The 15,582-nt window shown below is 39.2% G+C and overlaps 1 protein-coding gene across 1 annotated transcript in view; it reads right to left on the bottom strand.

The window, feature by feature from the left end:
• ITGA2 (integrin subunit alpha 2) overlaps nucleotides 1-15,582 on the bottom strand; it is a 683,385-nt gene that overhangs the window by 147,929 nt on the left and 519,874 nt on the right. Inside the window, exon 21 of the mRNA XM_078675061.1 lies at nucleotides 9,383-9,475. Within this exon, the coding sequence (XP_078531187.1) occupies nucleotides 9,383-9,475 (93 nt within the window). The remainder of the gene's footprint in view (nucleotides 1-9,382; nucleotides 9,476-15,582) is intronic.

Here is a 15,582-nt window from a genome sequence, read left to right as displayed (position 1 = left end):
CCCTGCTCCATTGGGATAATACTATTTCCGTCTATCCAGTTCTTTAAAGCCCTTAATATTACTTTGGAGTACAGCTTCGCACCTACATCCGACAGATTTATTAACCGGTAATTCCCTGGGTCTTCCTTAGCACCTTTTTTATGTATAGGTTTAATGATTGCACCCTTCAAACACAGAGGAAATATCCTGGTTTTTGTTATGTGAATAAAAACTTTGGAGAATAATCCAGCCCACTACCAATGATTTTACTTAATTATAACAGCTGGCAGGTTATCTAGTCCCGCTGCCTTTGTTAATTTTAAGTTATCAACTTATCTATTGATTGAATAGAGAGTGACTCCAAGTCCATACCCACAGTTGGCCAGTCCTTCTTCACCACTGTCCCACTTGGCTTATAAATGTTGGTTGAGAAGGGTACCCAATCTGCTTCTGGCACCATACATCTAGCTGGAGGGGCATCGGTACCACAACCCTCCTGGACCACTTTCCAGAATTTTCTCATATCCTTTTCCTGAAGCTTACTGATCATCACATCCCAGTTCAACTCAAATAAAGCCCACTTCTTCCTCCTCACCAGAGCTTCATATCCATTTTCTTGCAACAGTAGATTTCAACTAGGTTTGCTTGATCATTAGATCGCCTTACCATTTCTATTTTCCTTAACTCCTTCCTGACTACAGCACGCTTTTTGTCGAACCATTGTTGATTTGAACTTTGGCACAGCTGATCCTTTTCCCCCCTCGTATTACATATCCTTACTACTGGTTTCAATCTCTTTATTACCTCTGCAATGGTGGTTTCATACCTAGCACCATTTGGGTCTCCCATGGCCCTACCCTGGATCATATCATTAATTAATTGATACTGCATTAACTGCTTGATATATCTCCCATCACTTTTTGCAGTTAAACGTTTGGGGAACTCTAGACCCATTGGAACAGCTTGGTGTCTCACTAATCGGGCTATCGCTATGTCTAATTTTAACCCCCAATGATCTCTTCCCTTTTAGTACCATAAATTCCCTGCAGAGATTAAAATACCATGCTTGTATGAATATGTAATCAATGGGGCACTGTTGTTTCCCATATAGAAAAGTTTGGATGGCCGGGTCGTCCTCTTTGAAACAGTCATTTAGGCATACAAACCCTAGTTCTGCCAAAAAGTTCACCATGTTCCGATCAAGATTCGACTGAACACATTTTGGAAAATTTGCTGTCGTGATACTTTAACACTCTAGCATATCTGGGATTGCAGAGTCATGCTTCCTTGGATCTAAGTGCAGATTGAAATCCACTAATAACAACATCGGATATTCCTGCTGGAGCTCTATTAGATTAACCAGGTCTCTCTTGAACATTTCCCATTCCTTTTTCCTAGAGTTTTTCTGATTTAAGCAGGGCAGCTGAAAATCTTAAACAGAGGAAAACTGAAGGGAATTTGAGGGGCACTCATCTAAACACTATAGGAAATACTCTTTAGTCAAGGACAGCCACGGCCCGTGTCGGGAGTTGCGGTGGGGCAGAAATGCTGGGCGGGGGAGGGTCAGGGTGGGGGGGATTGCTAAAAACCGGAATATGGATAATTGGAGGTAAGTAAACAATTTAATAAATAAAAAGAATTTCGTAGCGCGCCCTGCATCGCAAAATGCGATGCAGCCCACACTACGAAATTCGTTTTATTAATTACATTGTTTACTTACCTCCAATTATCCATATTCTGGTTTTTAGCACCCCCACCCTGCCCCTCCCGCCTTTCTGCCCCACCGCAACTCCCTCCAAGGGCCGCGGCTGGTCAAGGATTGATCTGATCATAACGGCTCCACGCATGAGCAAAGAAAATGTCTAAAACAGTATCGGATCACTCACCACTACTTCACACAATGGCATGGGGCAGGTCCAACACCTATACTGACTTGGAGAAAGACAGGTGCTTTTGGAACCACCCTTTAGAGTGACAACGAGACAGGTTATATCGAATTATTTCACTGATAAGGAAAGAACACTATATGATTTTAGAGTTTCATAGGAGGCATTCAAGGTGGTGGTCAGGGGAATTTGCATGAAAACGACTTACAGGATCAAATGAGTGCAGCACAGAGATCTGCTGAATATAGAAAATAAGCTTAGAGCACTAGAAAATCAAGTGCCCAACGATTCAACATAAAAAGCAGACTTGTCGAGCACTATGAAGCAATACGCTTATACAATGAAAAAGGTAAAATGTCTACGTTACAGAGAGAGCACCGACAGAATGCATGCTGAATTGGATAAACCCGGCTATTGGCACAGGTGATGAAAGCCAAAGCTAAAAGACACTTGTTAACTGCACGGAGAGCAGAATGGGGAGATTAGGTCACACAAACAGATATTGACAATTACTATTGTCATTTATACACACCTGAACCTGAAATACGACAGCTTGAGATAAGTTAGTTTCTGTATGAAGCTAGACTTCCCCAGCTCACACGTGAAGACAGAGACAAATTATAAGAACATCTGATGGTTCAATATATTAAAAATACAACATCAATGCTCAGACCCAATAAAACCGCTAGAGCTGACAATGTGCCAGCCATATTTTAAGCAACATACACGAACATACTTGCTTATTTGATGTTGGAAACATCTGAAAAATGACATACGTAGGCGTGCTACCTGAGAAGACAAATAAAGCCGTGACCGTGGTTTGAAATTCTAAGTAAAATTCTTGCTTCTCAGCTTATGAAAGTTCTTTTGAAAGTGATACCGCTAAACCACTCAGGTTTTATATCCAAATGAAACACATCACACAGTATGCAAAGACTGTTTCATATAATGGCCAACATAGATATTCAAGAGGAAAATGTCACTGTTGCCTCCATAGCTATGGGGAAAGATTTTGATATCATAAGATATAACGTTATCACTGCCACTCTCTCCAAACTAGGAATTGGAGGCCAATTATTAAAATAGTTGACATTATTATACAATACCAGAATGGCTAGGGTACACACTGGTCAAACTACCTCAGGTGCTCTCAAGGTGGGGAAGAGCACCATACAGAGATGTTGCCTCTCCACATTAATCTTTACGCTTACAGTTGAACTACTGACATGGTCAATATGTAGGGGACAAGAATGTAAGTGGTTCAAGATTCAAGGTGAGTTACTTAAAATATGAATGCATGCAGATGACATACTACTATGCTCTACAAATCCAAACAATGAACTAGAACCCATTATTAGACAGAAGGACAGATTTGGTAGACTTTCAGTACTACATATGAATAGAAGCAAGTCATGCCAGTTTCCAATAGCCAGGGGAGCAAATGAAGAAAGTGTAGCAGAACAGGACCATGTCATCGAAAGAGCTCAGGATACATTTAAAAACATTGGAAGTCGAATTTACGTGGATGAAAAACATTTCTCTAACGGCAACTTTGGGTGAGCAATATCAGCTATACGTAAGGCATCAGCCTTTTGGAACAAGTTACAATCTTTAGAACCCAAGAATGGCTGAACTAACCAACATGATGGCCCTTTCAAGGCTTCAGTATTAATTTGCTGACATTTCCCTAATTTGTTTAGGGAATTGAACCCACTAGTAACCAATATCATATGGGGATAGGAAAGAAGAAGGGTAGCTTTGCAGTAGACAATGTTGCAGTCGAGTGAGAGAGGGCTAATTTTCCAGGCTTGGAGAGCTATGAGATAGTGGGTCAGTTGCAGTGAACTGCCTAATGAAAGACATAACTCAGCTCACCAGAAGTCAACATGGTAGGACAGGCTCTAAAAACAATAATAATTAAAAAGGCGATTTGGGAAAATATTATGAAATGGCCAGAAACTGCCAAAGCTGATCAGAGAAGCAAGAAAATGATAAGGGGAATAGATCAGTAAAATAACAAGCATTTCCAATGCAATCGGTCTCGCCTTTAGGACCTTATATGTATTTAGCTAAGCAGCACATTAGCCTGGGTGCTGAAACATCTACTGTTCTTTAACATGGAGGGAAAGTAAGCACCAAACTGCGTGACAAACTAGGTATGGTAACACATGGAGAGAAATATTGCCTTTCAGCGGGAAATTGTATAGTCCAAAGCTCTGTTTTTAATAGAAATTCAGGGCTCCAGTGGTCATATTACTGAAAATACAAGATTAGAAAAAAATATTGTCTACAGGTGCTCGTGAAAGAGAGTTTCAATGGACTGGAGTCTAGGGAATGCTAAAGTGATTCTGGTATTTTACTGGCCTCTGGTGGTATCAAGAAAGTTAAATAGAGGCAGTTGCCATAAAAATAAAAAAAATAAAGTCCCTCAGCAGAAAGCAGTTCTGATATTATACTGACCTCTACTGGTTGTTTACTATCAAGACAGTGAAATAGAGGCAATTGAACAAGCTGAAAGCAATTCTGATTTTTTACTGACCTCTACTGGCCGTTTTCTATGAAGATAGTTAAATAGCGGCAGTTGAACAGAAAAAAAAGTCCCTAAGAGGAAGCAGACAAGTCCTAGTGCTGATCTCCAGAACCCACAAAGTACATACACATATAAGTATATACTAAAGTATATACAAGAGGTCTCGAAAGCTCGACCTAAAAATTGCCCTAGAGTGTGCACTGAAAGTGTCTTTATGGAGCCTGGGAAAAATTATCAAATAAGAGGAGTGATCAGAAAGTGAATTTAGCCAAAAGCTGATCTTAATGAATTAGGATGACTCTGGGAAACTACAGCTGTAAAAGTGCCATAGTACACAAACTGGACTACCCTTGGACAGGTTCTGAGCTACAATAGGCTAAAACGCATCAGCCTGAGCTGCAACACTGAGGCGGATGAGTCCTCGAATGAAAAAGCCCTACAAGTTCTCCTCACTTTGATGCAGACAGGAAAGCGGCAACCCAAATGAATAAATCAATCAGGAGTACTTTGCTGTCACAGAGGGACTGAATTATGGCCAGATTGGAAATACATTTCGATCAGCCATTCACATATAAAGAATGGGACTGAGTTACATTTCCCAAGTAAGTATGTTCTGTTTAATTTTGTGCATCAAACTTACTTCACCCCTTCCCCCCAAAAAGACTGCATCACAAATACTTGGTGTCCCAGACCTGTGGCCGAGATGTGGAAAGGAGGAAGACACATTCTTATACATGGTACGGCCAAGGGACAAGCTAACTGAATATTGGTGGAAGTTCATTTCTACCCTAGCTAACCATCAACTTGCCTGTTGACCTAAAAAAGCTAAAATAGAGTGCAACATTTATAGACATGGTGTTGCTGCTCACTAAGTGACACATTTCAGTGACATGGAGATCAGCCACAGCCCCCACAGCAGCAATCTAGAAAATGGAAACAATAAAATGGGTAGAGGCTTCAATAAATAAAATAAAGACATTATTTGAACACCAAAGCATCACAGACATAGCTCAAGAATGGGATGTACCTCTGCTCAGTGCTGCTGGGAAATATTTCAGAGTAGGGGTGCTGCCGTCACAGTTACATTACTGATGTTATAGGGATTGTTAACAATTAAAGTGTCACACAAAGAAGTATTGTAAATGAGCAAAGCCAGTGCAGCAGGAGAGTGACATGGGTGTAATATGTAGCCTGTGGTGTATTTTGGAGCACACTGGCGCAAATATATTACTAAAGCATCATGTGGTGCACACTTTTACTTAGAGAAAGCATGTACGGGCAATACGTTTGCATAGATGCAGTTTTACATATGAAAAATGTATAGCGCAAAAACAATAGTGTCTGGATTTGTTTTGACAATATTAAAATTAAGGCTCCCGGCTTTCCATTTGTACAGATTTTTATAGATAAATACAGACAGAAAACAACATTCTGTCTGCATTTATTTTTAAAAGTGGATAAATACAGAACATTGGGCTTCTTTTAAGGGACTCTGTGCTTTCTTTCATGAAATTATAGGCCAACAATTAAGCAGATGGACAGCAAGAGAAATTAAAAAAACAGACTGCAATTACATTAAATAATACATTTGTGGTATAAAGCTGATTTTTACCAGTGGATGTTTTGTTATATAATATTTGGCAGCTGAAATAGCTAAAAACATTCCGATATCCAAGTATGAGTGCGCGTCAATCAGTTAAATAAATATGGAAATGTACAGTTTTATAACTTCATTTATCTGCAAAACACAAACTAAATATGGATAAATACATATAAAGTGGGCAAAAAATAAATATGGATAAATACAGATGGAAATGCTAAAAAATGAAATACCATAAAACCGGGAAGCCTAATTAAAATCTTTGTTTCCATCACAGAATTCCTAAAGGCTGATGTATTTTGATAGATTTCTACACCTCACTTACAAGTACTTCTATTTCATTGTGAGTTAGAGAAAAATACATTCTACAGCCTTTCCTTATGCACAGAGAAGCACCTTAACACTAGGAACTAAAATGAACAACATCAGGATCGGAAGATATTAGCAAAAAAGGTGTGCCTTGGGCCTGCTGCGACTTGCTGAAATTGGAGAGAGAGTGTTGCTCAAGAGGGAGGACATTCGACAACCGGGGGTGTGATAGAAGAGGATGGAAAATAGACGTTGTGCACTAAGGATTGTAGGCCCGCCCAGTGTCTCATCGCTTTTAGACAGTTCAAGACATTATCCTGGGGCTGAAAAAAGAATAGGAAGATGTTTTTGGTGTTACCAGTTTAGAGGTGATAGGGGAAACCAAAGGAGCAGATGATGTCATGAAGACTGGAAAGTTTAGGAAATGTGTTTAGGATGAGCTTCGAATGAGGTGATACATTCATGGTAGTTCTTAGTCTTACATTGATCCAGGTTTGGTGTTACCAGTGTAGAGGTGATAGGGGAAACCAAAGGAGCAGGTGATGTCATGAAGACTGTAAAGTTTAGGAAATGTTTTAAGGATGAAATTTGAATGAGGTGATACATTCATGGTAGTAGTTAGTCTTATTAATGTAACAGAACTACGGACAGTGGACCACTCCTGTTCCAAGCACCAATCCTAAAATCACCAATATAATTTGTATTGCTAAATTCTAAGGTACTGGCGTGCAATTTTCAAATGCCCCCTGTCCCCAAGGGCATATCCAAAGAGTTGGAAATAATCTATATCTTTTATAAATGAAAAAGCACCGCTACAAAGTTGAATATGAATTCAACTTTGTAGCGGTGCTTTTTCATTTATAAAAAGTAGTAGTTAGTCTTACATTTATCCAGGTTTAGAAATAAGTGTTAAACGTAATAAGAATGTAAATATGATCATAAACACGTTGTCTTCAACTCTCACTAATTCCAAAAATAATAATTATTTTTTATTTATAAAGTTTTGTATAGACAGAACGTGATCCTTACTGGTATCAGAGCGCTTCTCAATTTTGGGTAAGAGGGCTACAGTAGTGCGAAGCAAAATATTTGTTACATAATTATGCAAGACTCTGTGGGTATCAGAACTCTTCACATAAGGGTAGGTCGGATAGAGTAATGGGTGAGGAATATTCGAACATATGTATGTACAATGCATGCTAACAATGTTATTCCCAGGTATAACCATGTCAACAGCCAATCAAGATGACTGAATAGAGGGCAGTAATGTAGTCTAGGAGTCAAGGCCTATTCAGGCAGGAACTTGAGCATTATGATTTTTTTCACTTCCTTTTTGAAGGAAACAGTGGAGGAGATTGTACGGATTTCCGGGGGAAGGGAGTTCCAAATCTTTGGGGCAATGCCAGAGAAGGCTCTGTTACTCGATCTCTTTTTGTGAAAAATCTGTGGTTTCAGGAGCATTGAACTTGCACTTCGTGACACTATGCAGCCCCCTGATAGTTCTAGTTTTTTAACCAGATAGATGGGGGTCTTGAAATGAAGGGCTTTTTGCGTCATACAGAAACTTTTTAAGTGCATTCTGGCCTCCTATGTCAACCAGTTTAGGGATTTTAGGGCTGGGGATATGTGTTCTTTTCTTTTTGTCCCAGTAATCAGTCTAGCTGCGGCATTAAGGGAAGCCCTTAGTGGGGCCAGTCTCTATTTGGGGAGACCACATAGCGTGGAACTACCGTAGCCAAGTCTTGGCAAAACTAGAGCTTGTACCGCTAATTTGAAGTCTTTCTGTGGGAGGAATGGTTTGAGATTCCTTAGTATACTCAACTGATATTTAGCTCCCTTGGTTGCATTGCTGATATGCTGAACTAGATAAAAGCACAGCCAGTTTAAGAATCTATTCAAATTGACATCATAATTCGATGACAGAACATGTATACAGGGTTTATTTTCTCTGCAAGTTTATACTTTGCTAAGCTTTCCAATAAATGAGTCATAAGAGCCTCATTTAAACAAAGGAGGAGGAGGACCCCAGATCATATTGGAGATCCTCCCTTCTCCTGCTGGGCTGAGGTCTCACTGCCTACAGTCCATCTACCAGTGTGAAAATGGTATTGTATACAGAGCAGAATGCTGAGCAGTTGCCATGTGTTTAGCTCCGCTCAGTATATCCGTTTGTTTTACTCAGACTTTCAAAGTAGACATTTGTTTCAGTAAAACAATGGCTGTGATGTGCAGAGAGGTTTCTCTCTGACAGCAGGGCCACTGACAGATTGCCCTATCAGCTACCACCAGGCCATGTATGGTGATAGTCTCCCCACCTTAAAAAGATTGAGGTGACTGTCATTGTCACTCAATGGAGCTGCCCAGTGGCAGACAGACTACTGGGTCAGGTATCCACTGGTGGAGTAAGCAGCATCTGTGCTGACAGAAACCCACTACATGAGATGGGGAGCAGTAAACGTGGAACAGGGACCCACTACATGAGATGGTAACAGTGAGGTTAGCAGATGTGGCATCAGCCATTTTTAGGTAGATGTTCAGCCTCCGATAACTTGTAAATAAGGCCATCATTGTGGTCTTCAAAGTCACATCTTTTCTAGAACCATTTTCTTTAGGGTGAGACAAGGATATGCGTTTCTCTAATTGTTGAAAAGATGACAGTTTGCACATGGATGTCTTGAAAACAAAAACTTAGCAAACTAATCAAAGTTAGAAAGATTTGCTTTGACAGGGGTTGCCAAAAAGATGTTGGAACTTTGCAAACCCTGAGTAAGTATGACATATAAAGACCTAATAATATGAGAGTGTTCAATGTAAATATACCGTTTAATTGGCAAATAACGCAATGCGATTTGGTGAAGTGTTTAAACCAACTATCACATACTTTCAATGTTTGAAAAGTTATATAGTTGTACTACTTGCAAGTCAGCGAGGACAATCAGCATTTTTGTTGATCGAGGTATATGATTGTCATCTCTAAAGACATGTTCATAGATCTGTGATAGGTTTTATCAGTCTTGGAACTATTGCAGCCAATGGTAACATTAATTACATACATACAGTATTTCTAATATTATGTACCTTTTGTCCAGGTTTGAAAACAGGATAGGCAACTTGACAGCTTACTGATTCCAAAGTATTGCCAACTTGGCACAGCACCTCAGTTCCATCAGTCTACAGAAAACAAAAGTTAATCTTCCTCTGTTTCTAAATGCAGATGTTGATCTATTTATTTCTCAGAAGTAAATGTTACTATAGTATGCAGTGCAGGTTTTGATAAACATTAACCTAAATGCACAAGTGATTACGTATTGAACATTCCCATGTAGAACCAAGGTAAATTGAATGAGCAGTGTAAGCACTTATTTAATCATTTCACATTAAATTAGATAATCACGTTCCTGTGTCATGACAGTAAGACGACCATGCATGTTTAAAAACATTTTTTTTTTAGATTTTCTACACAAGACATTGGTCACCAACATTATCAAGATTACTTCTCAGAAAACAGAACATAGAATCAGATAGTAGCAAAACAATAACACATGACTGCAGGTAGGAGTCAGGCAAGAAAAAAGGAATGGGGAGTGGGGTTAAGAGACAAAGAATATCAATAGTTTGGGGATATTTTGAGACTCAATTACTACTTAGGCCTATTGCTTCACATGACCCATCCATTCTTCTTTTCTTCACTCTGATGTAGACAGCCTTCCAAGTTGAGAGATTCTTAAATTTGCCTGCATCAGTGTTGTGGAAGCAAGATTGCTCCTTTCCCTCTTAACAAATGTTTTGAATGGTAGCCACACCCTTTCAAATTTAAACAACCTATCAGCTATCAAGGCTGTTAGTCTTTCTATGGCATAAATATGCCATTTTGTTTAGTCACCAAATAGGCAGTTGAGGGGGAGCAGGCTTGTTCTAGGCTTGTTCTAGGCTTGTGCTGTTGTGATTCTTATAGCTGATAAAAGATGGGAAGTTTCCTGCCTCTTCAGGTTGTGTGTGAATAGTCATTATCTTCTCCTGAATCCCCCTACAGGAGTATCAATGGGTTAAGTGGCAATGCAACATTACATGTTTACTTTCCGCAATATTATCTCTTTCAAAAAGGATAGGACGTGGGTGAATGACCACCACATATGAAGATAGGTACCTCTCTCTCTCTCTCTCTCTCTCTCTCTCTCTCTTTGCTTGATTGCTGCTAGCTCTCTCTCTCTCTCTCTTTCTCTCTCTCTCTCTCTCTCTCTCACTTTCACTTTCTCACTCTCTCACATTCTCTCTGTATCCCCTCCAGCATTGTTTAGAGACACCAAACAGAGTATGTAATCAAACAGGTGTTACGTACCACCTCGTAAGTATCTTGCATGCACTGGCTTTATATTGCAAGCAAATTGATGCTTTGGCTGCTCTTGACCATATGTGTATGGAGGTATTTCCATCCCCAGATCCTGCTCCCATTTAACTATTTTTTTTGCTTATTTTTACCAGGTTACGTATTGAATTGTATAGGTGAGAAATACCCTTGATAGAGTAACTGTTTAATATGTGTCTTCTGTCTACTACTACCCCAGCTTTAGCTGTAATGGAATTCGCCGAATGAAGGAGTTGGTTTAGTCTAAATTCATCTGCCCTTGTTAGCTCACAGAGTTGTCTACAAGTTGCTATGTCGAGATGTGCCATTCTGATATGGCAGCCAGTATCGATGGACTTCCTGATTACCAGTGCTTAAATCCAATATCCGGGCTTGAATTCTAGGTTATTTATAATTGGTGTTAGAGGTGAGGTAAATGAGGTTACAGCATGTCGCCTTGTGAGTTGGTCTCAGTATGTCATCTAAAATTATGTGGAGGGTGGTGGTGTGATTTGTGGAAATCTACCTTTAGGCTACAGCCATAAACGGTGGTTCAAGGGAGAAAAACAGCAGTCCTACTCAGTGTCTCCCATGATTTGGAATGTGGGGAAGTAAAGATGGTGACAATTAGAGCGAGGTACAATTGTGAGGCATATATATATATATATATATATATATATATATATATATATATTATGATATATTTGGCAATCCTAATCCTTCTTCTCCTGGTTTTATATGTACCAAGACCTGGGTGTGCCGCTATTCAAAAGGCAGCTTGCAATTTTAACTTGTATTTATGTTATTGTCTCTCTGGAAAACTAAAGTGAAAGAGTCAGTGCTGTGTACAATTACTGTTCAGAAAGTTTAATTTTACGCTCATTTCAATTTTGTTTTTTACTAATATACAAAATATTTTTCATGTATTCACATCTTGCCACCCCCTCAACTCAGCAATGCCCTGATGCAAGAACATCACCCAGAAACTCTACATTGTCTTTGGTCATTAAACTCTGTCCTCCAACTCTCACCCCAGCCGTTACCAAAATGTAACAGGCAGTGCATCAATGCTTTACTGCTGTTTAATTATGCTGTGATTACTCTGCAGATCTAGGTACTCATTAGAATTATCATCTGAACTCTGTACTTCCCTGTCTGACCAAATTACTGTAATCTGTGTTTAATACACAAGTGTTCTCTCAGAACAGAATGGCAACTTGAGCGCATTTCAATCTGGTTCCTGCCCTGTTGAGGAAGAGATTCTACAGTTATCTGTGAAACATTCTTGGCTCTCAGGTTCAAGGATATACCTGTGCTCTGATCCTTGTCGATCTCTCTAGGACATTTCACACATTCGAACAAAATATGTAACTGCCATCAAATCGTTTGCCTCATTCTTAGCTAACAGGACTCACCAGGTTAAACTGGCTCTGTTCTTATCTCACTCAACCAACATCACCTGATGAGTCAAACAAGGATCAGCTTTCCCCCAAACCCTTTCTAACACATATGTGATACCTCTTATTAAAATATTTGGAAGCTACAACCAGGGACACTATATGTATATGTATGGTTAAAGTAAAACCCCTAAAACACAAGGAATGACGTGTGTCCAAAATTAAATGTATTTGATCTACTTGATCCTCAATTTTGACATGAAAAAGATCCTGCTTTTATGCCAAGGAGATCGATTTAACTTCTTTGGCCTCCTTCCATGGGCCCCCAGAAACTGTCTCAGTGTATTTAGAGTTTAGACACTGTTCGCAACACTGACATATCAATGATCCGTCAAGTGAACAATGCTGTTAAACATACTCTACTAGCTACATTGCTATATATCCAAATCTTCTGACAGACCTTTGGCATGTCCATCATCTGATCTTCCCTTAATTACATTGACTTAGGCATATCTGGATATCTTATTCCCCACTGTCTGTAAGCCACTATTAAAGTCCTATGAATCAAACCCTGAGTTGCCCCGGTGTTATACAAAAACAATCAATAAACGAAGTCCCCCAAAAAACCTCTAAAACATTAAAGGTTGTGGTTTTCAAATTACGCTAAATGAGTAACAGGAGAAGGTTGGTGTACTCAAGTTGAAAGTTTCCTTACTGAAAATCTTTTCAGAGTTTTGCTTTTTGAATAGTTAAATGATGAAACCATAAGGGCCAACAGAGGCAGAGATCTTCGTATGGTGAAGTTTTGGAAAACTATAAAGTGTAAACATTCTTTAAAAATAAAATATTTTAATGTAAAATAAAAATGTCAATTGGTTTAAAATAATTAATATTAGCCTGGAACTAATATAATAAAATGTTCCTTACATTAAGTTATCAAATAAATAGTCAAAACATATCAATGTAGTTTATAAATATGATATTCTAATCAAATTAAACAAGTACACCTTCACACTCAGTATTTTAATATTTAATTAATATTAAGTAAATTTAATGACATGGTTTTGTATTAATTTGAAATCATTTTACATTTGTATTAAAAATTTGATAATAGATAATGATTATGTTTTTAAATTCTAAAATACTTAATATAACTTTACAATTATACATCTATACTGGTAAAATATCTATTTATATATATATATTTCTACTTTGATGTTAAGCTGTACAAACAGACACAGGCACGGCAATGGGCAATATACATATACATACAGATATACATATATATCTATATGTATATATAGATATACACATATATATGTGTGTCAAGCAAGCAAGGTCCACAGGGTTTTGTGGCACTCGCCACTTGGTAGTTATAGTTAGGACCATATTTCCATAGGAAAAGCATGTTTTGTTTTCCTAATAACTTTGGCGACGTTTGACGAATTTTCCTGAAACGTCCCAAAATAAATATTCCTCCAATTCAGCTCCTTCCTGGAAAGTTTCAAGGTCTCAAGCGGGGGCTGAGAAAAAAGGGGGGTTCCAAAATGCGTTTCCCCATTAGTTTTACCATAGTGAAATTGAACAGCAATACCACAAAAACGGCTGACTGGAATCCCACCAAATTTGGCAAAAAGCTAGATCATGATCCAAAGCACACTTTTTACCCTCTGAAAAAAGGGAGATTAGAGTTAGGTGAAAATATCAGTTAGAACACTCACCCCTCCCCTCTTAAATTGTATTTGACACCGGGGATGGGGTCACTGGGGTCAAATAAGGCTCAGGAGGGACCAACCCTATTCTGTGCATGCAAAGGCTATGCTTAATCTGGGGTGGGCAGCCTGCTGGGAGTTTTGCCACAGGGCCTGGTGGCAGGCCTAGACCTGTAGCTAACCATCACTGCAAAAGGCCAGAAGCTGTGGGCAGTGTGGGGTTGGTTGCCTGCGGGGAGTTGGACCCAGAGCTTGGCTGCCTGTAGGGGGTTACCAACTCCCTTCTCGACATGGCTGAAGCCTGTGTGCAGTATGGGTTCGCTGCCTGTGGGGATTAGCTGTATATCCCACTTTATGTTAAAAAAATCCTAGAACTTCACTGAAAAATACAAAGGTTAAAATAAGGTTAGCTGTGGTAAAACAATCTGTTTTTGAAAAATCCTCAGAAATTCACAAAACAAAACGAAGGGTAACAAGAGGTTATAGTTAGGTGAATATTTCAGTGACAATATTGACATTTTTAACTAAAAATAAACACAGAAATACGCTAACTTGCACCCATGCCCCACCCTTGAAGAGCTCTACTGGCTACCCCTTTAGCCTGCTTCACTTTCAAATCATCTGTTTCATCTACAAAACTGACGTGTATTTAACAAGGACCCCCTGATTAAATGGATCTTATAGTTCCTAGGTCAGGGAAATTAATACATTTGAAAGGCAACAACCTAGGCAACTAATTTCTAAAATACATTAATGGTAAATTAAATAGACAATTGGCTGAGGCTGACTGTAAGACTTGAGTGTTTTTATTTAACAGTTACACAGTTAATAAATCATTACTATAACACAATCATACAAGTTAAAATTTCATACAAGATTATAAAACAAGAACAAATGAGGACATAAGTTAAAAATATATTCTTCAGTGGTAAATCAGTGGCGAAAAAATGAGTCTCTACGCGCGTTTCGGCGGCCAGCGCCTTCTTCATGGAGTAGCCACACAATTTCTGAATGCCCAGGACACCAGTAGTTTATTCCCGCTGGCCGGAGCCCTTTAAGTGAAGAAATGCTGGATAAGATTCACTAGGTCGGAATCCACCTCAGGTGACTTCTAGGTGACTTCTAGACATCTATAATGTCTGTAACTGTTGATTTCTTTTTCGTGGGCCCACTTGGTGATCTATGATGTGATCATGGGCCACATATAAGTTAAGGAGTGGTATTCGATGATTGCAAGGTCTTCTATTTAAAAGAACGTGGATGGCGCTAACAGGATGTTCCAAAATTCTGGCTGGGTGGGGAGGTGATGTTAAAAGATCTCCCTGCCTCACGATGATCGGCAGGGCTCACTATGTCCGGCGGCAGCGGGATGGTCTGTCTAGCGATGTGGTGGTTTCGGAAAGGCCTCAGCCAATTGTCTTTTTAATTTACCATTAATGTATTTTAGAAATTAGTTGCCTAGGTTGTTGCCTTTCAAATGTATCATCTACAAAACTGTTCACATGTCGACCTACCGTACCTGGCAACCAAGATTAGGTTCCCTGGAGGAGCTCACAACTTTTGCAACAACAACATTCTCATGCTTGAATCCAAGAAGACCAAAAACTACATGTCAGTACATATGCAACAGCACCCACCCTCCTTAACCTGCCCAAGAATCTGAAGTCTATTCTCTTCGGAGAACATTTCACCACACATTAATCACCTGTTGTTCCTCCATTTTATCCGGCACCTCTCTGTACCCTTTCTGTGCAGCAATTCATTAGTTTGCAGCTAGGTTCTTACTATATAAATTCCCTTTATAAATATATGCATGAGGACAAG

The sequence above is a fragment of the Lissotriton helveticus genome, chromosome 2_1, assembly GCF_964261635.1.
Source record: "Lissotriton helveticus chromosome 2_1, aLisHel1.1, whole genome shotgun sequence".
Lineage (NCBI taxonomy): Eukaryota > Metazoa > Chordata > Amphibia > Caudata > Salamandridae > Lissotriton > Lissotriton helveticus.
This window is presented reverse-complemented; position numbering and strand designations above follow the sequence as displayed.